The sequence below is a fragment of the Ictidomys tridecemlineatus genome, chromosome 13, assembly GCF_052094955.1.
Source record: "Ictidomys tridecemlineatus isolate mIctTri1 chromosome 13, mIctTri1.hap1, whole genome shotgun sequence".
Taxonomy (NCBI): Eukaryota; Metazoa; Chordata; class Mammalia; order Rodentia; family Sciuridae; genus Ictidomys; species Ictidomys tridecemlineatus.
Genome location: NC_135489.1, coordinates 26978487 through 27003724, shown reverse-complemented (window position 1 = coordinate 27003724; position 25238 = coordinate 26978487). Strand labels below are relative to the sequence as shown.

The 25238-nt window shown below is 50.6% G+C and overlaps 2 protein-coding genes across 3 annotated transcripts in view; one reads left to right on the top strand and one right to left on the bottom strand.

The window, feature by feature from the left end:
* The first annotated feature begins 788 nt into the window (after positions 1-788).
* Positions 789-18946, top strand: Siglec15 (sialic acid binding Ig like lectin 15). The gene is given in 7 exon segments (XM_005325556.4): positions 789-1164; positions 9938-9997; positions 10357-10740; positions 11607-11978; positions 13080-13110; positions 14836-14890; positions 14892-18946. Coding segments are annotated over 7 exon segments (1065 nt in total). The 5' UTR covers positions 789-1112; the 3' UTR covers positions 15003-18946.
* Positions 18947-20201: 1255 nt separating this feature from the next.
* Epg5 (ectopic P-granules 5 autophagy tethering factor) overlaps positions 20202-25238 on the bottom strand; it is a 99701-nt gene continuing 94664 nt past the window's right edge. For both annotated transcript variants that reach the window (XM_013358754.4, XM_040273442.2), the window contains one exon: positions 20202-24613. In XM_013358754.4, the coding sequence (XP_013214208.2) occupies positions 24431-24613 (183 nt within the window). In that variant the 3' untranslated portion in view covers positions 20202-24430. The remainder of the gene's footprint in view (positions 24614-25238) is intronic.

Here is a 25238-nt window from a genome sequence, read left to right as displayed (position 1 = left end):
GAGTTTCTGAAGGGCATTGCCACCCTGACAGGGCTGGTTTGAAAGAGCAACGGCCTTTGTCTTAAGTGCATTTCACAATCTTGAAAAACCACATCTCATTTTATCTCTTAGCCCTTGAGGTTGCAAACTACTACTGTACAACCCACAGGAGGAACCATGCGACATGGAGTGAAAGGGTCCAATCCAGTTCATTGCCAGTAAAGAAGTCATCCACCAGCCAGGCCAAATCCAGATCCAAATAGAGTTCCAGTCCTCATGGGATCCCATTATGGGTCCAATCCCCACTCCAGTCTCAAACCCACACAGTTAGCCTCCAGAACTTCCTCCTGACTCCGCACTGGCGTCCTGATGTCCTCTTGATAATGCCACCGGGTGGTTCCCAGGATGGGAGTTCTCTTAGCTGTGGCTGCAGAAGTGGGGTTCTAGAGGACCCCAGCTTAGGCATCACCTTGGACTTAGAGATGCAAGTTACCTGCCTGCCTCAGACCACCAGGATCTGAATCTGCATTTTAACACCATCCCCAAAGGATCCCTATTACCATTAAGGTTTTAAAAGTGCTGTTCTAGGACTGAAGACCCTCCGAGGGGCCCCTGGTCATGAACATGAATCATCACCTAGACCGGTTTTTTTTCTTGTAAATACCGACAACTTTCCCTAGCTCCAGGTCACTGAATTATTATGTTAGCAGGCTCCTCCCCTTTTTTGATAACTTGCCCAAATCTCTCTGGTAGTGAAAAAGGAGAAAAAAGAAGGTGGAGGGAGACGAAACCCATATGGTGCACTAAAATATAGGCACAGAGGGCAGGAAGGAAGGAAAGGCCCAGGCTGGTGCCACAGGACCCCTGCTTCCCCATCCACTTCCCTGTTTCCTGTGCTGGAAAACCATCCAGTGGTTCCCCTCTTGGTTTTCCACATGACTAAACTGCACGGGTCCAGTATAATCACATCCCCGGCTGCCTGGCTCCTTCATCCCAGTTCCTCCAGCTCCCAGAGCCAGCCGGGCCTGCAGCCCCGTGCCCATCCCCACCTACCGTGGCCACACCCGTGCCACGCAGGTTCTCACTGGGGGCCTGGCTGGGTGTGGGGCTGCTGAGTCTCCAGATGCTGCAACATGGAAGGGTCCCTCCAACTCCTGGCCTGCTTGGTATTTGCTGTCCCAGTGGGTGAGTTTGCACTTATTGTTCAGGTCCAGAGTAGACAGTCTTAGCTGTGCTCTTCTGTCTTGAAGCTTGAAGGGAAGCTGGGTTTGCCCAGAGCCTCCAGGTCTGCAGAGGAGAAGTGTTCAAATCAGGGCTTTGCCTTAGGTTTCCTGGTGACTCGAGGCAGTCCCCTGATTTTCTGGGCCTCGGTGTCCCCCCCAGGAACAAAGGCCACCTATACCACACATTGCCATGGGGGAATAATGGGCCTGGAATGGGGAAGACGGAGCTGAACAAATTTTGGATGTTGCTGTCATCCAAGTGTTTTATGTCCTAATGGGCACAGCCCCGAGGACAGCGGGAGGAGAGCTCGTGGCTGTTTGGGGAAGTATGGAATGAGTATGATTTTATGTGGGGAATTGGGCCAGTGATGGAGGCCACCCTGACTCCCCAGCAGGAACACCAAGAGGTAAGTGGGAACTCCTTTGGCAGGTTGAGGTAGCAATGTCACTTAGCTCTGTAAATTGGTGTCCCTGGGAACTGCTCCTCAAAGGGTACAGGAACCCTCTACATCAGAATCCCAGGGGAGGGGCATTACTTAAAATACAGATTCTCTGGCTCCTCCCAAACCTACAGAATCAGAATATCAGACAGCAGGGCCTGGGAATATGCATTAGCAGCCACCTTCTTGAATGATTCTGATGCCTGCAGTTGAGGAGATAAATAGCAAAGGCCAGTCTCGTGAGCCCCTCTCTCCACACCTAATCCTTTCCCCAGCCCCAGCCTGGGATGCCCCTCCTATCACTATGCTCCTGGACTTAGCTGTGTGCTATTGTGTGTATGGCCTGGTATTTCAATGTTCTGAGCTGTCAATCAACATTCCCAGTATGGGGTCTTGTCTCACAATTGATGATAAATTCCTAGGCCTTAAGCTCCTGTGCCTTCCTCTTTAGCATTTAACACAGTGTGGAGTCCCGTTCTGGTCTGATGTGTGATTCTTAGGAAGTACTGGGTGCTTGCTTGCTTCATTAACTCCCATGAGCCTCGTGACCCTGCGAGAAACAAGCTATTTATGTTCCCTTTTCACAGTTGAAGAAACAAGCACAGAAAGGCTGGGTGGAGCCAGGATAGAAACCCCAGGTGTGTGTGGCTCTGGGCTCCTCTCCCCACTCACACACGCTGTCACTTTCCCATGACAGGGATAGAGATAGGGAAGGGGCTATCTTTCCCCAAGCTGACCTAACTCAGTCATCTTTCTGGGATGATTTAGGGATGGTCCCACTAAGAGGGTGGAGGTGGAGAAGGCGTCCCTGCTCACACCTGACTGGCAGACAGGAGCACTGTTAAGCACACAGGTGTTCATGTCAGGCACCACTTACAATCCTGGCTCTGCCATTCAGCAGTGGTGAGTTGTGGTAGGTGGTCTAACTTTCCTGGGCCCCGTGGAATGGGGTCCCTGCCACTTCATGGTGGTGCAAGGCAGGATAACTGGATTCAGAACGAAGGCCCCACGCAGTGCCTGGGCCCTGCAGTTGCACAATGAGCAGCAGCAAAATGGGGCAGAGGCCACAGCGCAAGAGGGAGGTGGGGCTTTGGGCTCCAGTTTGGTTATTTTCCTCCTGCTGAGGGTCAGCTGCTGCGAATCAGTTAAAGACAAAAATACTTAGAGGAGGCACAGATAGGGCAGCTACGTGTTCAAGAACAAAAACCAAACCACACATCGGCTCTAGCTATGTGGAGAGAAGAGGAGCCAGGCCAGGCCACCCACGCCCGCAGCCAGCTGGGCTGAGGAGAACCCTTTCCTCTACAGACCAGCAGCCACTACGCTGTTAGAACCATGAGGCCAGTGAACCAGGGTGACCCGGGAACTGCATTTCTTGAAGTCCTTGTGTTGTTCACCTGTGAGCTCCCCACGTGCCTCAGCTAGAGGACACAGGCCATGTCTCCACTGCCACGTGCAAGCCACTGAGCTCCTATGCACAGGTGCCATGCTAACATGGGCCTGCTGGTCACAGTCACTGCCCTATCCATGTCTGGGAGAGTGGGGTAGAACCTTGATGAAAGAGAAGCGGGAGGAATCCCATTTTCCATACCCTTCTCCATCCAAACACCCTAACCTTCAGGGGCTCCCACATCACCTCCCTTGTCTTTACCCTTCTCACTTCCACCAAATTCATTTTAGAAAACTGGAGAGGTGAGGCAGTTCAGAGTAGGGGGCAGCTGTGACCACCTCGGTGAGCTTGGAGGCCTCAGAGGTCCACAAGCCTGTGATACATGCAGGTGTGGTAGCTGCCATCCTCGGGGACCCCTTGTGCCAGGTTACTGACGAACAGCTTATTTTCTTTTTGCCATGACCTGCAAAGAGAGGAGTCTCATTCCTGTTTCAGGGCATCTTGGCAAACCAAAGTGGCTTTGCTGGAACATCACAGCCTGAATGTGAAGGGAGTCCTTTCAGGACACACCCAGCTCCTCAAGCTATCCTGCCACCTACCTGGGAGCCGGGGTTGGATAAAGCCTGGTTCTAAGAGCTATTTACTTTACCAGCTCTGAATTAGTGCAGAAAAACAAATCAAAATGGCAAGAGAAATAGCAGCAGGCATCCAAGGACCTGGCGGTGTTTATTTGGGAGGCAGGGAAAGGTCAGGGAGGAGATGGGCTGCTGTCATGGGGCCAGGAGGAAATGGGAGGGTTGAATGAACTGAGGCTCTTCTGCTCCCAAAGCCACTGTGGGCAGGTTTGCTCAACTGCGGAGTCCTACCCGGGAGGCAGAGGAGGGAAGAAGAGCAGGGCCTCCCTTCAGAACTCTGAAGGGCAGCACTGTGGTGGCACTGGCTGCAGGACACACGGGCAGCCTGTGACTGCATCTCCATCCGCGGCCACATCCACGTCCACAACCAAATGGCTAGAGAGTCCAGAGTTCAAGGGGAGTTCAATGGCTCACCCTGGGGGCCGTCAGGACCAGCCAGGGCTTTCACTCCCACTCCCTCACACTCGCCCCTTCCTGGAACTTCCTGGGTCTGGTTTGCACTGAGGGATGGAATTCCTGCTTCCCCTTCCTCCTCTCTCCTCTGGTCTCTATTTCAGTCTCTATTTACCTTCTCTCCACTGATAACCTATCCTGACAGGCCATAAGCCCAGGAGAGAATCACTGAGAGCAAACTGAGGGACAGGAAGAAATAAAATGAAAGACCATATGCCCCAGGGACCCACACTGGTGAATATTGATGGTCAGGATGATCAAGGATCCTTGCCCCAAAACACTTCTCCTCGCCCTCCAGATTCTACAATGTCTGAGAAGCCACCACTAAATCTACTACCCAGAATACCCATTGGCTGCCCAGGTAACCTCAAGAAGGATGGACACTTACAGATAGTTGAGCTTGTCATATTGGGTAAAGTCAACCATGGGGTAGTAGCACTGAAGCACAAAAGGCTTTTGAAGGGCCTGATTCTGAGTACCAGGACATCATCTCTCCTGGAATCACAGTCAGTGACTTCCACCTGGCCTTATCCCTCCCCTGCCCTCAAAATCCATAACTTGCTCCTTCCAGAAAACTGTGCTATAAAGCCTACCCCAGCAGACCTAATTCTTGTTATAGCGCCATTCTGTGAGGACACCCACTGCTCTAGCCATTGTCCCACAGTGACCACCATGGGGCTCAATTTCCTCTCTGTGATACCCTAGGGAGGTTCTTCAATGCTAGACACTATGAAAACATCAAAAGAGCAGGGTGCCAGGTCACACACCTACTCAAGAGGCTGAGACAGGAGGATTGTAAGTTCAAGGTCAGCCTGGGCAAACTAGCAAGGCCCTGCCTCAAAATAAAAAAGACTGAGGATGTAGCTCAGTGGTAGGGCACCCCGGGTCCAATCCCCAGTACTAAAAAGAAAAAAAAAATCAAAAGATGCATGGACATTGCCTGACTCCACTTTGCCATGAAACCAATAAGCAGCTTCCTCCGTAGTTAATGGAAGTGTGACTACATTTGCCACCCCACAGGTGAGCCACAGAGAGGCAAATTCCTGCCTCCTTCCTCATCCAAGGACTGGTGGAAATCTTTAGTCAGCTGTGGCCCAAACCAAGGCTTCTATTTCTGATCCCTTCCAGTTGTGGCTCTCCCCCATTCCCTTTCTGTAGCTGTGTTCTTTTTTCCTCCAGAGGTGAGTTCCTTCTTACCTCTGGTGCAGGGCTCTGGGCTCTAACCAACTCTTCCCTAGGTGATCACCATTGTGATTATGTGGGAGCTCTGTTCCTGTTTAATCAGCTGTCAGGAGGAGGCACACAGGGAGCCACATGGAGTGTTTAGTTAATGGCTGTGAAGGGGTGGGCGTGAGCGTGAGTGTATCTTTCTGGGCAGCTGAGTTTTCTGGCTAGCTAGTGGCTTTTTTTTTTTTTTTTTTTTTTGGTACTGGAGGTTGAACCTGGGGACACGTAAACACTAAGTCACATTCCCAGCCCTTTTTTGTGTTTCATTTAGAGACAGAGTCTCACTGAGTTGCTTAGGGCCTCACTAAGTTGCCTAGGCTGGCTTTGAACTCATGATCCTCCTGCCTCACAACCTCCCAAATTGGTGGGATTAGTGCCCAGCCACTAGTGGCTTATTTTTAAGTACCTAAAAGTCTTTATTTTATGTAGACATATTTCTAAAATATTTTATGTCTTCCTTGTCATTTTATCCAGATTTGGCTTTCAGACAGATTTTTAGACTTGAAAGTTACTTTATTAAACATCTAGAAACTTCATTGCATGAATGGGTCTTCTGAGGCAGAGGGCTACAGCAACATAGCTAAGTCCCCAAAGACAGCTCCAGAGCCTCAGTCAAAGCCCTGACACTCCATCAAAGGGACACACAACTAAGGCAAGGCATATTGTGACAATAAACTTTCCCATAGTGACTCAGGTCATCACGTATGCACCAGTTTCAGTAGCCTTCTGCAGTGTCATAGTGACTCGGGCTCATCTCCAACAGTCCTTTGACACTGTACTTTATCATTTATGTCCCAGGCTATCTTTTCATTATTTTGACTGACCCCCCTGCTCTCTGAGTGAGTGGCAACATCCTGTCTTGCTGCCTTCAATGGTTTGGTTTGCCTCCTACAAACCAAAACCACCTTCCAGCTTCTCAGTTTCTACTTCCCTGGGCTGGAAACATAAATAAACTAGTTAGAATTGTGTATACATTTAAAACAAGCAGTGGCAGAGAGTACTGTTAACATACTAAGGAGGGCATTGCCATGGCAGCTGTATCCCCGACACCCAGCACAGTATATTTGACAATAAACTCTCAGTAAATGTATTGGAGTAGATAATTGATTGACTATATGACCAGTTTGCAGGTGAGCAGAGGATGAGGACCAGGCTGTTCACTCTAGCTGCTCTAGGACAAGGTAGGGATTGAGTCTTTGAACCCCATGCATCACCTGGGCACGTCTCTGCTTAGCAGCCCTTCCCTACTCTGTTCACATTCCTTTGCACACTCTCCAGTGAGGGAAAGGAACGAACACCCTGGCCGTGTCAGACAAAGAAGGTGATCTACCCAGGTGGTTTCATTCAGTTCTTCGTCCTCTGAGGATGCTGCTATGTCCTCCACTTTGTAGCAGAGGGACCCTAACCTGGATTTCAGGAACTTGCCTAGTGATTACCCAGGACATGAAGGAGCCCAGACCCAGTGCCAGGCACAGATCAGGTGTTTGATAAAAGTCTGATGAAAGAATGGCCAGAGGGAGGATGGTCGCCTAGGTCCAGCTGTGCCAGAGCTGTCCTGATCCCCACCATCCCTCTGGCCCACCACAGAGCGGCAGTATTTTAGACAACTGGGAGAATGTGGGTCTCCTGTTGACCCCTGGAGGTTGACAGACATGAGGCAGACAGATTATACGGTCCCTTATGATAAGTTTCCAAATGAATAATCCCCCCTGCCCTGTTTTAGCAGCTGGCATGAGCTGCCCAAGGCAGTGGTAAATGTCACCAGATGCTGGAGGCTTGGGTTCCTGCTAAAGCAAATGCCTCTGTTCCCCAGGCAATTCCACTGGGGCCTTTCCGCCCTCCCTTCGAATCCCTGGGGCAGGCTCATCCAAAGTTCTCTGTGTAAGTGACAGCACAGGCACCGCCTCTCTGGACCCTGTGAGCAGGCAAACACCAAGCACACATCTACCAGGAGCCAAGGTCAGAACCGGTGGTGAAAGGGCCTCTGTGTTCCCCTTCCACTCCTGGAGCAAAACCCAGCCAGGAGGGCGGGTCCAGGCCTGCCACATTGCAGAGTGTTTTCAAACCAGGCCTTGGGTAACGGGATGCAGGGATTAAGGCAAGAACGTGAACAAGGGGACAGAGCTTCCCAGGGGTGAGACACAGCTCTGCTACCTGTGGGTGAAATAACTTTGCCAAGTAACTCAGGCTCTGAAAGCCCCAGTTCCCCCTTCTCTAAAGAGGAGCTGATCATAGCATCTCATGGGGCAGCTGTGGATTTTAAACAAGTGAGGAGCAAATCTCCCAATAATCCCCCACTCTTCAGCTGTCTGGCCTCCTTACCCTCTCCTGCCTGCAACCTCTGTGTCCCTAGGATGCCCATGCCTTGTAGCTTTGCTTCGCTGTTCCCTTTTTCTAGAATGCCACCCCCAGGCTCAGGGACATGCCATCCTTTCTCTAAGCTCTGCAAACACACAACTCCTCTCTCATGGATTCTCCAATCCCTGCCAACCCAGCAGCTGCATACCCCTCTCCACTGCCCCACCCACTCCTTCCACCATGGCCTCCCTCCCTTCTGCTCAGTCATAGCAATTCAGTTCAGCATGGAGGACCACATGCTGGACCACAGTGACACAAACAAGACCACAGGGACATGGATCCTGCCCTTCCACAGCTTCTTGCAGGCATCACAGAGCCAGGCATGAAACATACACAGGCAATGTCTAGGCTGAGAAAGTGCCCATGCCAGCCCTGAGGCACAGGGGGAAGACACCAGAGCCAGGTCTGGGCTCAGGAAAGGTCTCCTTCTGCAGGGACAACTCAGCAAAAATTGAGGATGAGTGATAATGGGCCAGGAACCACATTCAGACAGCAGGAACATTGTTCAGGTTCACCATGGAACACCTGGCAGGCTCATGGAATTAATTACGTGCTCACAGATCTGTCTCCTTTTCTGAGCCATGAGCTCCAGCAGGCTGACAAGGTTTCTTTTTCATCTTTGGCACCACAGCTCATATTCCAGTGCCTGACATGGAGTGGGAAAGTATTCAATAAATGTTGGCCGAATTGACAAATGTTCCCCGAACTGACAAATGTTCAGCAAACAATACAGAGGGGATTGTGCCTGGATCCTCAATGCCTGCAAGATGCAAGAGATCAGAAGAGGCTGAGATCACAGGGAGTGGGCGGTTGATAGGGAACTGAGACAGGCCAGAGCCTTAAGACTGGGGAGACACTTTCTGCAGCAGGCACAGCCCTTTGATTATGAACCACTAAGCAAACAAGCTCTTTCTAGGGATCAATGTCAAATCCTCCACGTGGAGGAAAAAATATAATTCCCCTAGTTCAGAACGAAAGCGATTAGGCCCCCAAACAGGTTCCGTGAAGAAGCACTGTGGTTGTACTTGATGGTGAGCGGGTGTGAGCCCACAGGGTTTCTTGAAGGCACAGCTCCCACAGCCTGAGGCCGCACTGTGGGGTTTACATCACTGTGCAGGTGCACAGCCCGGCAGCCACCTGGGCCAGGACACTGTACTCAAGGAGGGGTGACTCCTTGAGGGGTAGGTGAAGGACTGGGACTTTTCCATCAGAAAAGAGAAGTCACAATGGATACAGGATGGCTGGGGTGAGATCCCAGGGGAAGATGTGCATGCTCCAAACAGCAATGGCGGCCCTGAGGGTGAATATAGATGTTGGTTCTGTGCAGGAAGAATGTCTTCACCTCTAGGTTACTCATTGGTGGGTGGTCTGCAACAAGTGGGCTGAGGAAATTCCTGACCAAGGAGTGAGTGGTGCTAAATTACATCAAAGAGCAAAGAGCACTGGGTTTGGAGTCTGAAAAACTATGTTTCTCCCACTTGCTACCTCTGTGACTGTAACAGAATCTTCCTCCCCTTTCTCCCCCTGGGTGCTTTGAGGGTCACGCGCAAGGTATATGTGAAAGAGCTGTGTAAACTGCAATGCCCAATACCACTCCTTCTAAAGGTCCCTTTTGTGTGCCACACCCCAGGGCACTAGCTGGACAGGATTAGAATCCTCCCTCCCTCCCTCCCTCCGTCCCTCCTAACGGAGGCACCACCCCTGACCTGATCCTCAACACACAGCCCTGGGACTCTCCAGTCCTGGTTCAGCTGGGGACAGAGCTCAGCTCTACATTCTTCAGTGTTCATAAGATGGGAGGTGGGAAAACAGTCCAAAAGCACATGCATAGGGCCACAAGTCAATAGAGCAGCTGCTACTCCAGCCTCTCTGCTCCCTGCCTGAGGACTAGCCTTTTGGGAAGTCAGTCAGGGCACAATCCACCGGGTTGACCTGAATTCTAGAGAAATACTGTCCACTGGCTCAACCCATCAAAACACTAGCAGACAAAGGAAAGAGGACAAGGAGTGAATGAGAATCCAGAAGGGTAAATCTGTCAAGGGCTGCAGTGACCTCCCAGGGAGTGTTGGTGTTCTCAGATGTTTCCCAAGCCTCTAGTGAACTACAGTGCACATTGTGGAGCAAGAAAGTCCCAAGTGTGAATGCCAACTTTGCTTAGCTGTGTGACCTCAGTTAACCTCTCTGTGCCTCAGTTTAACAACATGTAACAGGGATGATCATGCTTACCTCTAGGATCACTCGTGAGAACTAAAAGAGATACTACGGGGAATTTACTCCACACCGAGGGGCACAGTAAGTGCTTTTTCTCTTATCGCCATCTTGGGGATCTTGCAACTCCGTAGTAACCCAGGACTTCCACAACAGAGCAGGTGTCAGGGAAAAGCTAAAGGGAGAGTACAGAGGCACTGGGCCTGTAGCCGAGGTGGAGACCTCCACGAATGAGGCAGATGATGCCAGGAAGAGGGTGGGGGTCCCTGTCATGGAAGTACAGGCTGGGGAGATTCCTCTCAAGTCAGGAAATGGGGTGCCAGGTTCCCTGGGGGAGGGGAAGGTGCTTCCTGAGTCCTGGGGTTCCAGGGCCCTGCGGGTAGAGATGCTCTGGAGACTGGGGATGGGTCCCAGGCCACCCTGACGCTCCCCACGGTCCGCAGGCCCGCCAGCGCAGCGCTGGTCCATGCAGGTGCCGGCGGAGGTGAGCGCAGTGGCGGGCGATGCAGCAGTGCTGCCCTGCACCTTCACGCACCCGCACCGCCATTACGACGGGCCGCTGACCGCCATCTGGCGCGCGGGCGAGCCCTACGCGGGCCCGCAGGTGTTCCGGTGCGCGGCGGCCCGCGGCAGCGAGCTCTGCCAGACAGCGCTGAGCCTGCACGGCCGCTTCCGCCTTCTGGGCAACCCACGCCACAACGACCTGTCGCTGCGCGTCGAGCGCCTCGCGCTGGCCGACAATGGCCGCTACTTCTGCCGCATCGAGTTCTCCGGGGACGTCCACGACCGCTATGAGAGCCGCCACGGGGTCTGGCTGCGCGTCTCGGGTGAGGCTGGCGGGCGGCCAGGGCCACACGGGGGCAAATGGTTTTCTCCTTCCCAGTCCGGCTGCGGCATGCACGCGGCTGCGACAGGGACGCAACAAGATCTGTCCCCGGTCATCCACCCCAGGGGCTCTCAAAACTTAGTGGTTAAGGGCGACCTGGGAACTTGTCAGAAATGCAAAATTTTGTTCGCAGAAAGGATTGAGGTGGGACCCCGGGAATAAGCAATGTAATGCAACTCAGAGAGTGAGTGTCCCCAGAAACTGGCAGACAAAGGGAAGAGAAAAAGGAAGAACCATAATCTTCACTATGACAAGGGCTGAAATGATTTGCACTGAAGGACATCACATTCCTCCTCACAAGAGGTGCACAGGGACCCCCCCCCCCCGCCTGATTAAGATACAAAGATGCCTGAAGCAGGTCCTGGTCCCTAGATCAGTAGCTCTCCACTGTGGCACCAACCCTGCGCTAGGACAATAATGAATGACCATTTAATGAGCACTTGCTACAAGGCCAGGCCTTAGTCCAATCACGCCACAAGTATCGATTTGCTAAATCTCAACAACCCCACGAGGCAGGTTCTATTGACGATCCCCGTTTTACACAAGGACAAACTGAGGCAAAGAGAAATGGAATGGTTTGTCCAAGGCTACAGCTGTTTTGGGAGCCTGGCATCCTGGCACCCAGGAGACCACATGTCCTCCTTGAGGTCCCTGCACCTCACTCCTAGAGTACTGGCGTCCCAAGGGCACGCAGGAGGGAGGGGTGTCTCTTGCCCGCTTCTCTGTCACTGCACTAGGCTTTCTCCCTCTCCCCTGGGCCGCCGCTCCGTGATCGGTGACATCGTCCCCCTTTTCCCTTCCCCACAGGCGCACCACGAATCGTCAACATCTCGGTGCTGCCGAGCCCGGCGCACGCCTTCCGTGCGCTTTGCACGGCTGAAGGGGAGCCGCCGCCTGCCCTCGCCTGGTCCGGCCCGGCCCTGGGCAACCATTCCGCGGCGGTGCCGGGACAGAGTCACGGATACCGAGTGACTGCCGAGCTCTCCGCGCTGACCCACGACGGCCGCTACACTTGTACGGCCTCCAACAGCCTGGGCCACGCGGAGGCCAGCGTCTACTTGTTCCGCTTCCGCGGCGCCACCGGGGCCTCGGCGATCGCGCTCCTGCTGGGTGCGCTGGGCCTGAAGGCTCTGCTGCTGCTGGGCGTTCTGGCCGCTCTCGCCACCCGCCGCCGGCTAGGTGGGTGTGCCAAAGACCCGGGGAGGTGCGAGAGGGCGGGCTGGGGCTGTCCCCTCAGGTGAGATCGGCCTGCTGACCAGCCGGCTTGACACAACCAGAACGTCCATTTTGCACCTGTGCTTAGGCTCTCTTTCTTCTCCCTGCATGGAGCCCAGGAGGTGGGAGCCAGGGCGAGTCGGATTTCACAGCTAGGAAGGTTAAGTACCTTGCCTTTTACCTGGAGTCACTGATACAGAGATTCAGCTACGTCTGTCCCTGGAGTCGCCGCTTTACCACCACCTTAAACGCTTAAGCCGCAGGCTTTCCCAGAAGGCACCTTCCATTGTGTTACTACAAGCATCCTGAGAGCCAACTTTGGGGTGCATGGGGCTGGGATGCCCCCCACGGGAGACTGATGAGTCAGCACAGCTTTGCAGGGCACTGTGAGAGGGATCACTTAGATCTCACTAACGCAGAAGCCAGGGGATGGTGTTCTATTCTGGTGTGGCCAGGAGGGAAGGACTTGCCCAAGAAGTGAGGTGGGAGCCAAGCCAAAAAATCTAAATACATATGACCTCGGAAAGCAAGGAGCAAAATGTGCACCTGGCAGAAGGGACAGCATGTGCAAAAGTCTGGCAACTTGAACTGGCAGGTCTCTAGAGAGCTGCCACACTGCTGCTGAGCTGGGTGACAAACTTGTTGTGTCCCTAGGTTCTCAGTCCTCCCAGGCTGATAGCACTAGCCTCCAAATGTAGGGAAAGAAATCCAAAATTTGCCACAGTTACCTGGCTGCTGTCCTTGCTGTGGCCATCCTGGCATTCTTGCTGGTTCTGCAAAGTCACCAAGCATTTCATACCTATGCTTGGGGGGGGGGGCTGCTTAGAAAGTCATCGTGTTTTCTTTCTGGTGAACAGCCCCTCACTCTGTCCTTTTCCTTCTTTACTTGTGGTCCTCTTTCAGGTGGAGGGCGTCATGTCACCTCCCCACACCCTGCTCCTCTGCTGTCTGCCACGTGTCCCTTGGGACCATTCTACACGGTGGGGTGTAGTGGGGGATGGGTGTAGGCATGTAGGCTGGATGCTGCAGGCATACTTATAACTCCTTGTTCTTTCCCCCACACAGAGCACCCGGTCACCCAGGACACCCCTCCGCGGTAAGTGTGCTCATTGCCTCCCCTGTTTCACCCCACCTGGTCCCACTGGCCAGGGGGGTGCCAGCTTCTCAGACTGTAGCACAAGGAGAAAGAACAGGCTAAGGGAAGGGCCAGGGTCCCCGACCAGGGTCTGGGCCTACCTCACAGCCTGCCTCAGTAGAGCACACCATTCTTTGGATAGATCAGGGAGCTGTTCCTCTAGCCGCCCCGCCTCCCGCCTGCTGTCCATGGTGCTGAGGAGTGACACCTCCAGGCTTTTTGGTCTTATAGTCCCCCAGGATTCTGGAACAGGCAATCCCACCATAGGGACACTTATTCTCTCAGGCCCTCTGCTGAAGGCTTCCCACACAAAAAGTTATTAGAGGTTTTAGGATCTGGCTTAGATGAGGGATCTGGGAATCCCAGCTAGGAAGACATTGACCAGAGGTCATGCTGTCCTCTGTGGTGTCTACCCAAGTGAAGCCCTGTGTTGAAGGAAGAAAGAACTGAGTTCTAGTGTGGCTGCAGTGGTGTATGCCTGTAATCACAGTGGCTTGGAAGGCTGAGGCAGGAGGATCTCGAGTTCAAAGCCAGCCTCAGCAACTTAGCAAGGTCCTAAGTAACTCAGTGAGACCCTATCTTTAAACAAAATATTTTAAAAGCTCAGTGGTTAAGTGCCCCTGGGTTCAGTCCCTGGTATATATATATATATTAAAAAAACAGTTCTAGATACTGGGTACCCTGTGCTGGATGCTGGCGGGGGTAGGGTACAGTCCTTCCAGGCCCTCAGATGAGTCTAGCCCCCTCTCCAGCTGAATGCTCAAGCATCTCCTGCAGTGTTGATCTGTCACATATCCCCCCCCTTTTTTTTTTTTGCTAATGTACTATTGAACCAAGTCCCCTAAATCAGGAAGCCAGCTGTTGTTTAATCATTTAACAAACATCCAAGTGCCCCCTAGGTAGCAAGCACTGACTTGGAAGCTAAAGAGAGAAAATCCCTGAACTCACGCTCCATAATGGAGCATTTTAATAAACACATACACAAATCATGGTAGACTACAAAAAAGGGGTTATGAAAAGTGGATGAAGTGGTGAAGCTGAGCCCTTGGAGACAGGGTGACCATGGGCTAGGGATGTGGCCCTTAGGAAACCTGAAGCTGGAGGCTGGAGCCAGGAGGGCAGGGGCTGGGGCAATCTGAGGAGGGAAAAGGCGATGAGAAGGCACAGTTGGGACTCAGCAGGGAGGCAGCGAGGCCAGAGCATGGATGTGAAGTGGGCAGATGGGGCTGGAGGAGGGCTGGAGGTGCTATTCTGGATGGGCTGGGAGAATGGTTTCAGCAGGAATGGCCCCAACTGAACAAGGAGGGAGGAGGCCGTGTGGCTGCGTGGACAGAGGTGTCACAAGTGGAGGTGGGGAGATGGAAGGTGGGGCTTGCTTGAGGACGGGGTAGCAGCATGTGAGAGAGGGAGCCAGGACACCCGGGGTTGGAGCTTGAGCCCAGGAATTCTTACCAAGGTGATAGGGAAGAGGAGTAGCTGGGGAGGCCTTGAAGGTTTGAGATACCTGCCAGGATATCTCCAGCAGAAGTCTGAAAAGATGAAGGGACTTGGAGACAGGGTCTGGAGGTGAGGGACATGGAGCTGGTTTGTGGAGCCTCTGATGAGATTACTTGGAGGTGGTAGACACTGATCCTAGCTGCTAGTTGCCTCTCACTGGGTGGTCAGTTCACTTTCTCCTGTCTGCAGGCCCCAGACTCAAGAATCCAATTATGAAAATTTGAGCCAGATGAACCCCCAGGGCCCACCAGCTGCCACATGTTCCCCATGAGGAGCCCCTCGGCCACCAGCATCATTTTGCACACGAAGTGAAGGCCAGCATGAGGTTTGGTTCCCAGGCAGCCCCCACCAGGTGACCCCCAAGGTGGCCTTTACTGAACATCTTTGAGCCCTTGTGATATTTATTCTAGTGGAGCAAGCATTCTGAAAGCGTGTGTGTGTGTGTGTGTGTGTGTGTGTGTGTGTGTACATGTGAACCTGTAGGAAACTTCCAGAACAGCTCCCCTCATCCTTAATTATCTAGGACAGGAAACGGACCATAGGGTCTGGAGGCCCAGGCTCCATCCTGCTCTGTCACCAAACTACTGTGTGGACCAGGGCACTTTCTTCCACTCACTGGGTCTCAACTTATCCACTGCTTAACAGGGTAAACCACATCCCCCCACCCCCGCCGGAATGGTAGGTCTAGCAAGATCTGAAGAATCTGAGGAGTCCGTGTGGCTGCGTGGACAGAGGTGACACAAGTGGAGGTGGGGAGATAGAAGGTGGGGCTTGCCTGAGGACAGGGCTAGATGTGATGGGACTTTGGAGAGTATGAGCCTATCTCAGGTGTGGGCCTTTGGATGTGCAGTTCCTGAATGAATGTGGCCCTCTCAGCAGCCCTGTGGGGAACAAAGCCCACAAGAGAAAACAAAAGATGGGGGTGTGCAAACTGTGGCCAGAGGAAGAGCAAATTCTGGAAACCTGGTAGCATGGGAAGACCTGGAGTCCTACCTTCTTCCATCTCCACTGTGACTGTCCTGCACCCTCTGCCCACCTCTTGCTATCTCGAGCTGGGACCCCAAGGAAAGGAAATCAAAGACCGTTCTCTCAAAGCATCTGGAAGCTTTTGTCTCAGGGACTGAAAGCTGGAAGCCCCAAGGAAAACTCTGGATCCCCATGAATTAAGAAGCTACAAGAGGCATTATTGTCCTGTGCTTGGAACCCCAGCCACTCCAGAGGCTGAGGCAGGACAGCAAGTTTGAGGTCTAAACCTAGTGAAACTCTTTTAAAATAAAATAATAAAATTGAAAAATGTAAAGGGCAAAAAAAAAGAAGAGAAAGAAAGAAAGAAAGAAAGAAAGAAAGAAAGAAAGAAAGAAAGAAAGAAAGAAAGAAAGAAAGAAAGAAAGGAAGGAAGGAAGGGGCTGTGGATAGAGCTCAGTGATAGAGCAACGTACCTACCATGGTAAGGCGCTGGGTTCCATTCCCAGTACCATAAAAGGAAAACCAAAAACAAAAACCCAATTACTGATATTGCTGGTATCCACGAGTCCTGCTTCTTCACATGTTGAAGAATGACATTAGAGAACACGCGGAAGCAAACACATAAAGCAGGATTTAATGAAAAAGAGGTAACCTAGACTCCTCTGGGTTGGAGAAGGGGGCCATAGCTGGTATCCTGGTATTCCACAAAGTGAGGGGTTTTACCTTTTTCATATGTCCCAGGCTTCCTTTGTTCTGCTCTCTTCCCCTCATCTCTCTCCTTCCTGCTTATGGGTGACTAGGCCAAGAGGTGCTCTGTGGGATGTCAAAAGGTGAGAAGCAGATGGATAAGGGAAGAGACGGATGGAGCAGCCCAGGACACATTAACTAACAACTTTATAACTCCCTGTAGAGAGGGGCACTTCCTGGGGCAGGTTACCTTAGCAACAGGTTGGCCCAGGGGCAGGTTATCTTGAGACAGTGGAGGAAGGCATTTCAGAGGGACAGTCTCCAACTTCAGGGACTCATTCAAATTGGCCTCCTTGATCCGACCTGACTCCATTTACCTACCTGTACAGATGGATGCCTGTCTAAATCTGGCTTCATGACAGTGCTGACCTCTCTCCACAGCATTTTTCCTCCTAGGATGTGGGAAGTCCAAAAGCAACGGCAATTTTGTCCCATCTGCCCCAATTGAGCCTGGATGATTTTTGTGGGGGAAGAGGGAAGGGTGCTGCCTTCCCTATTTACACTACAGTGTGAATTTGTTGGTACTATTAAGAGAGCAGGAGCGGGATCCAGGTAAGCTGTCAAGAGGAAGGGCCACAGGCAAGGGAGATGGGTTGAAGGTTGAGAGCAGCATGTTACCAGGCTCCCTCTACACCAGAGCCTTCACCAGGGTCAGTGGGTGGTAGCAGCTCATGGTAATGTGGGATCCACCAAGGAGCCTCTCTTAGCTAGTAAGAGGTCACAAGAGTTGGCATCTGTATCTTGTTGCTCAGAGATGCTTTTAGGCACCTCCATGGAAAGTTCTATATCACCAGGGAAGAAGTTAGGACAAAGGAGAGATGTGTATTAGAACATCTTCTTGGTCTTTGAAGCCAGTTTTACAACCAAGGAAAACTGACAGGAGTTATTTCTTGTGTATCTGTTTCGTGCTACGAATTGGGTAAGGTATTTAGGGATACCTTAAAAATGAAGGTGGCAGTGGGTATGGTGGTGACACCTGTATGTCAGAGGCTCAGGAGGCTGAGGCAGGAGGATCACAAGTTTGAAGCCAGCCTCAGCAACTTTAGTGAAGCTCCGGACAACTTAGTAAGACCCTGTTCCCAAAATAAAAATAAATAAATAAAAAGGGCTGGGGATGTGGCTCAGTGGCCAAGTGCCCCAGGGCTCAATACCCACTACCTAAAACAAACAAACAGACACAAAGGCATCTCAGTCAGGTGGACTAGGTTGTGCTGTGGTAACATACCCTAAAATCACAGTGGCTAGAAACATAAGGCTTTGTTTCTTGCCAAAGCTATGCATTTACCATGAACTGCTAGGTGGGCTTTGCTCCTGTGTTGCTACTCAGGGACTCAGGTCCCCTCTGATGTTGAGGACTGCTGGGTCAGAGGCAAAGAGAACCCCCTGGAGGGCCTCCCACTGGTGATCACAGTTCATTAGCCAGAACTGACTACCTGCCCAGTTCACCCTAAAGGCACCAGGCAGCAGAACTCAATGTGGAACTTGGAAGGAGGACATTTGGGAACAGGATAGACTCCAGAAGCTCTCAAGCTAGTGAGCAACACAACCTTATCGTAACTCAGTGGCAGAGCACTTGCCTAGTGCTCATGAAGCCCTGAGTTCCATCCGCAGCACCACAAGGAAGAGAAGAAAGAAAATTATGTGTGGGTGGGGAGGGGGTGCTGTGAGATCACATAAACAAGGGAAGCCTTCTGGAAAAATCTACCTGGGGACAGAACTTGTTGGCTGTGTAAATAGAAGAATGGAGGTTGGGGGTATGAAAAAAGGACATTCTAAACAAAGGGACAGGGGCTGGGACATAGCTTGGTTGGTAGAACGCTTGCCTCCTCGCATGCACAAAGCCATGGATTCAGTCCCCAGCACACACACACACACACAAAATAATAAAAATAAACAAAAGGACAGCCAGAGCAAAAACAGGAAATTGGATACCACATGGTATACGCAGTTGGAAGTTGCCAGAGCCAGAGGGTAGGGACAGGATGTGGCCAGGGCTGAAGGGGTAGGGCACCGAGTGTTGGGTGCTGCCCCTCAAGACATGAGAATAGCAGAAGGGACTCAGGGCACACAAGGGGGTGAGTGTGGCACCGAGCCCCTCGTACTACTTGCCATGGCTGCTTTCACTTTCTGACCATTGCATCTCAGAGCCTGGATGTCCTGGGCTGGGCCCTGGGCCTGGAGCAAGGTCTCCCTGGTGAGTTCCAAGGGATACCTGCATCAGGAACACCTGGGAGTTTGTTCAAATGCCCAGTCTAAGCACCACCAGGACATACTGAACCACAAGCTCAGGGCAGAGGAACTAACATTTTAAACAAATTCTTTAAGTGGCTTTGCCCCATCCTTTTATTATCATTTTCAAACATACACCAACAAACTTGAACACATCACTATTTCCGTTACTCACATTCTGTGTGGGTTCTGTGTATTCTGTGTGTGTGTGTGTGTGTGTGTGTGTGTGTGTGTGTGTACGCTTGACTGGACCATTTGCAAATTAGCTGCAGACATCACAATCCTTTACCCTAAACACCTTTGAAGGACAAGAGCATTCTCCTCCATCTCCTCTGTACCATTACCACGCCTGAGAAAATTAACAGTAATTCAGTAATGCCACCTTACGGTCCAGATTCAGATTTCCCCAACAGTCCTCCAAATGTCGACTTGACCTTGTTATTTATAACCAGGATCCAGCTGACTCCAGGTGACTCTTAGGCAAGCAGAAGTTGGACACTTGCTCTCCGGGGCACCTGACATTGCTCACGTTATTATCTCGGAGTACAGGGGAGCTGGCTAATGATCTGGTGCCCTTGGCTGCAGGATTTCACTTGACAGCAGGACTTCTTGAGTGGAAGAAGCAGGAATGGACTCTGATGGAGTGGTTTCAGATCACCGTGGCCATGGGAAGCAGGTTCATGGACAGCTTTAACAACCTGTACACAGTCTAAACAGCCTTTGCTTGGCCTCCTGATAAAGAAGCTGCTCTGCCCCACCCCTCAGGGACAGCACATGCCCCCCACTCCCCTCTCCAGCCCTCTCAGGACACTCAGGCCTCTCTGGCAAGCAAAGCCAGAGACCTGGGCAACAGGCTGGGTCAGCAGTTGGGACTCTCCACTCTCCTCTTAGAGCCACAAAGTCAAGGAAAGAAACGACCAAGATGAGTTGGTGTTCTCATGACTGGACTTCCCAGGGGGTACAGGGTACAGGCTGGAGCCTTCTGTTCCCTCAGCACAGCACCCATGAAAACAAGTCTGCTCATGAGCTGCTTTCCAACCCTTAAACCCTGTGGTTCTATCTGGAAAGCAGCCCAACTCAGAGAAGGACATGAGACCCACCCACACCCAGAAGGTCTCATCCTCGGTTAATCCCAAATTGATGATAATCCCCGGTGGAATGTGCAGCCCCTCCCGCCCATTCTAGGCGTGTCTTACAAATCCATGAAAATTAACATTAAGGAGAAATTCCCTGGGATTCCAATACTGAAGGCCCATTTTCAGAGCAGACCCTTTTAGCAACCCCTGGGGCGCTGCCCTCTACTGGCAGCTCCCTCCCGCACACCAGATCACCACTCAGGCAGGGGGAGCCTCAGTGCAGCTCTTAAGCCCCACCTCCTACAGAGGTTAGGCCACATTACAGACTGTGAGGGGTCTCCTGATCTCTCTGACAGTCTCTGGTCCATGCCAATTCTTTTTGAAATTAGAGGCTTCACCACTGTAGTATACACCACAGAGTAAAGATCTTAGCCATTACAAACTAATTTAAAATTTTTCTTCATGTGATGTATGTATAAAAAGATGATCTGCCAACAAACTTGCCAAAAACAATGAGACAGGCCCACCACGGGTAAATTGACTCTGAATGTAGTTTATTTGCAGAATTTTACTTAATCAATTCTTATTTATTCCTGTTTCTCACCATGATATAAAAACTCATTTTCTGTACAAGCATGTAAAACATTGAACAATGCATAAGAAGTGAATATTGCACATTTAATGATCAAAATAAAGTAGTGGTTTTTAAAGGCCACTTTAGACATGTGGGAAGAAAAAACTGAACACACTGAAGTATTTGTCTCCAACTTTAGTGATTTTCAACCATAAAAAGAAAAATAAATTCTAACTCTCAGTGCTCAGTGAGAGATCACATTGGTACATTTAAAAACAAGTTATAATCAACAACATTCCTTAGCAAGTTCATTATCCCAAAATAGGATCAGTAATTTTTTTCAAGTTTTTCTCATCAGAAATCAGGAAGCTATCCAAAGTGAAGAGAACCTCAAAGACAGCTGCACAGGTCACAGGATGCTCCAGAATACGAGTGTCATGGTGGAGAAACAAAGTCAGTCTTAGGGCCTGACTATAGGTCAACAGCTTTACCCAGCATGACCCAGATGCAAATGGAAGATCAGGGTAGGGGGACGTTTCTTTTGAAAGGGACACACTTCCAACATGGAGGGTAGACAGCAGTAAAGGACTAAGCGTGGAGCACCTTGTTTGTGAGACCTGCCTCACACCCATGCAATGAGACCAGTCTTCAGCAGCAACTCATATTAAACCGAGGTATAGAGTTTGAACTCGCCACGAGTTTAATGTGTTTAATGTGCCAACCATACGTCACAGCTAGAACCAATGCTGCCCAAGTGTCCAGAGGAGTGAACTGCACTGCTTGACCTCAAGCATGACATGCCAGGGCAGGGGCCAGGATGAGGAGAGGGAGGCACCAAGGCAGAGAAGGCGAAGGAGCGCCCTCTCCTGGCACTGTTGATTACCAACCTCCTCAACTGTGCTCTAGGTGCCTCACCTAGTCCCATACTGTGCCCCAGGGCAGCTCTCTGGACATCATGGTAGAAAACTAAGGATTGTGGGGCATTTAGTCTGGAAAGGACTAAGAGATGGGGCCACAAGGTGTCAGAAGTGTGACGGGAAGGGAAATGTGTGCTGAGAGGGGAGCAAGAGATGGAGCCAGCCTGGACTGCGCCAGGCAGGTCCACAGCCAACCGGCAACCTCTCCAGAAGACGCCTCACTGTCAGACAAAGCAGAACCACATGTGACCCGCCAGCAGCAGCCTGTGTGGCCCTACAAGGGCTGGCCTGTGGCCACTGGCCAGGTCGGGGAGGCTGAGTATCCCCCTGAGTGAGCGAGCGGTGGGCACCTGGTGTGTGAATGCTCCTTCTGACTTTTAAATGCTGATTATTCTAGACATTTACTGCCAGCTCCAGAAGAAACAACTAATTTTAGGAACAAAAACCCCCCACAGGTTAATGGAGATTTTTATAACAAATGTGCAGACAAGTCCACCTTTCATTCAAACACAAAGGCACAGACATGATTAACTTATACAATATGGACACACTGGTTTTCGTGACTACTCAGGAGTAACAAGGCTGTCACTTGACTGGAGGAGGTTAGATAAGTTTGCATTCTCTACACTAATTCCCTCCAGTCTCAGAGACTCAGGCTTAACCCTGGGGAGGCAGAGGCATTCACAGACTAAGCCAAGAAACTGAACAAGAAACGGCCACACATCAGAGCTGAGGGCGAGTGTGCAGGACCTCTGAAACAGTGGGACCAAGCTCCACCTGCCAGTGTTACACTGCAGACACATCCAGCAGCACCTTCCTGCCTCCATGGCCCGTGGCTCCCAGCTCTCTGCCCTTCACCTGTTCTAGTCAGTAGAGCCAGGAGATGGGGGGAACAGAACTGTCTCTCTGACCCCTCTACTGCAGGGCGGGTAAGGATGGGAGCAGCACTTTTCATTGGGAGCAGAACACTGTCTCCTCCTTCCTGCTCCCAAAAAGCATCAGATGTCCTTATCTGAGCCAGATGCCATGGCCAGCCACTGTGCAGACAAGTCCAGGGTGTGGACCTTCCACACTGTTCAGCCCACAAGCAGGCCTTGGTCTTGCCCAGTGCCAGTGCTGACATGCAGCACCTGTCACTCTCTCTCAGACTGTGGCCCTGTGCTCTGTGAAGGCTGGCTATCTTTTCAAGCAAAGACTTGTTACCTGCAAGCAGAGGGCAGGATGACCTAGGTAGAGCCTTCCGTCCCCAGAGATGACAGCAGCACTGCCATGTTCTTTAAATACCTATGAGATAAGCAAACCTTCTGACGGGGAGCATGAAGAAGTACAAGCAGTTTTACTAACCATCTTTGCAACTCAAGTTACAAGGTCAGGTAAATAAGATGACATTAGTTATAAAAATCTCCATTAACATCAATCTCTGATATACTCTGTTAGTGAAGAAGCCCTGAAATTCAGATTCGTAGAAGTTACAACCAAAGGTCGACTTTATTTTTTAAAATCTTTACAGACTAAATATGTTTTAAATATTATAAACTTTCAAAAATTAACAGTTTGATCATAATTTTCTTTAGAATGTACATACTGTCACTCAAAAACTTCACAGTTGAGGATATCAATAATTTCATTCTCCTCAAAGAAAACAGCACACAAATTATTTCCTGTCATAAAATCACTGTTGCCAAATTGGCCAATTTAACTGTCCGCAGCTTCTAAAATTTTCATATACGTAGAATAAGAAGATGACTGATTTTGAAAGCAGAGAGAAGCAAAAACAAGGAAAGCTGAGACATGTCACTGTGAGATGACGCTCTGTGGCCTATGAAACTCGAACGCTAAACAGAGATTTTCTTTATCAGAGTGCCAAGGCATGTCTGTGAGGTGGAATTGTTCTGTCCAACAAAAAAGAAAAGTTCCTACAAACTCCCAGATGCGGGGGATATGTGGGATATGGGAGGAGTTCTGCATCTGCTCACTTTATCCCTCTCTCTCTATTGAGAGCTTGTGGTGAATGTTTAGGCATTTGGGGGTATTTTTGTAGGGCTGCACAAAACCAACAAATACACATTATGAAAGCTGGACAACAAAATCCATTTTGAGCCAAGAGTTATGTTGACAAATATTTTCAGACTAATTCCTGGGGGAAATAACATGAGCAAGAAGAAGGCACCAATGAGGCAACGTTGTAGACAGGCTTTGGTAATGAATGACTGTCAAGGGCGGCCGAAGGCAAAGGGCGACTCAAAAAGACAGATTTCAGAAATTCTCCTGACCTGGCCCAGTTTCCATGGACAAGTGTTTCAGCAGGTCCACCAGCTTTATCTGAGTTTAAATATGGAGGGAAGAAGCAAGCAAGGAATGGAGAGGTGAGTCCCCAGTCCCCTGCTCAACAGTGGGGCCTTTAGATAGCAACCTTGGTGTCCATCAAGAATTTCAAACTTCAATGTCGAGGGAGTGAGGTGAATGAGGGGACCCAAGGGCATGGAGCGACTCTGGACTCTTTGGAGAGAGTCAGCACTCTACACACCCTGCCATGTGGACCAAATAAAACACGAGTGTGCCCAGCACACTCATCACAAAGCACCAGCCTGACACGCTGATTCAGACAGAGGCTCTTCCATAAGGATACACAGCCAGGGGGAAGCAGACACGTCACCATCTCTGCTGTCCACTATAATCAGGATCAAGGTGTCAAGTTTTTCACACGGCTCACTTTAATTCAGCATTTTTATCTCCCTTCTGAGAGAAATAACATAATACCTTTAGGCTGTGTATTTCCCCACATTTGAGAAATACAGAAATTGTCAAGGTTGATTTTTTTCACACTAAAAGCACACAAATGGGGTTCAAAGTGAGGGTTATATATGACTCACAAAGCAGTCAGATCTGGCACAGGAATCTTGACGTTTAAATAAAACAGGGGAGTCAGAGGTGGAGACATATCATGAAAATTCCCTCTGCGGGTCTTATGAGATGAGGACAGTTGGCAACTGTGAGTGGCTCTGTACCCAAGTGAAACTTAGTAAGTTTCAGTTGTGGATGAACATAAAAACTAAAAAGTCCCCAGAGAGTGAAACACACACACACATACACACACACACAACACACACACACGGACACACGGAATCACCTAATGCCTTGCAATTGCATCTCCAGTCACCCATTCCGTGGCTAAACTGAACTCTGCAATGAAAGTGAGCAAAGTTATTTGTGCAACAGCAAAGTTAAATGTAAACATAAACAGTGATGGGGTTTGTCACGGAGCCTCGGGGTTACTACCGTATATTGTCCAGATAATGCACTTCTGGGTAGAGACAGTTAACGAGAAGAGCCAGGAAGCTTTTCCCATCTTGGAGGCAATGGCCAGGATGCTTTATAAACTGGGCAGCTTGCAAAATCTGATCCTGGTATTCAACATACTGCTTACTCAGTGTCATGGATTCAAGAGCAGTCAGAGCCTAAAAGACATGAAAGACAGAGGGTTAACCCCACAGATGCACACCACCTGACTGTGACAGGTACAGCACTACGGTCAGTATTTGGTCCTACTGTGAGCCTTGAGGGAGGGAAGCCCATAGAACCAGAATAAGGAGTCCAGAAGGCAGGCGCTGACTACCACAGCCAGAGGTGGCCACAACCCAAGCTTATCCCCTATTTTGTGCTGTTATTTCACAACCCTGCCTTGCCAGGAGCCACTGCAGCAGCCGGGCCCGGTCTTACTGAAGGATTCCTCACCTGCCACACCCATTTCCAGAGTAGGCCCTGTCCTCATTCTTCCCAGTCCCACCTGTGGGTTTGTCCCCACCAGATCAGCTACCCCTCTCTTTGTAGAGGCCAACCAGAACCCACAGATGCACCTTGTTAATGTGACACCTGTGTAACTTGCTGCTGGGTCTGTTCTTAGGCTACAAAATGACATATTCAACTATCTAATTGAATGAAATTCTAAGGAAACCAGCTGCTACGTGCTGCTGATAAAAGATAAGGTCATTAAATTGGTGAACAGGCATAATGCACAGGTCAAGTTTCCCCCTATTCCATCTGACAAATGACCCAAAACTGAGGAAGGAAAATGTCCCCACA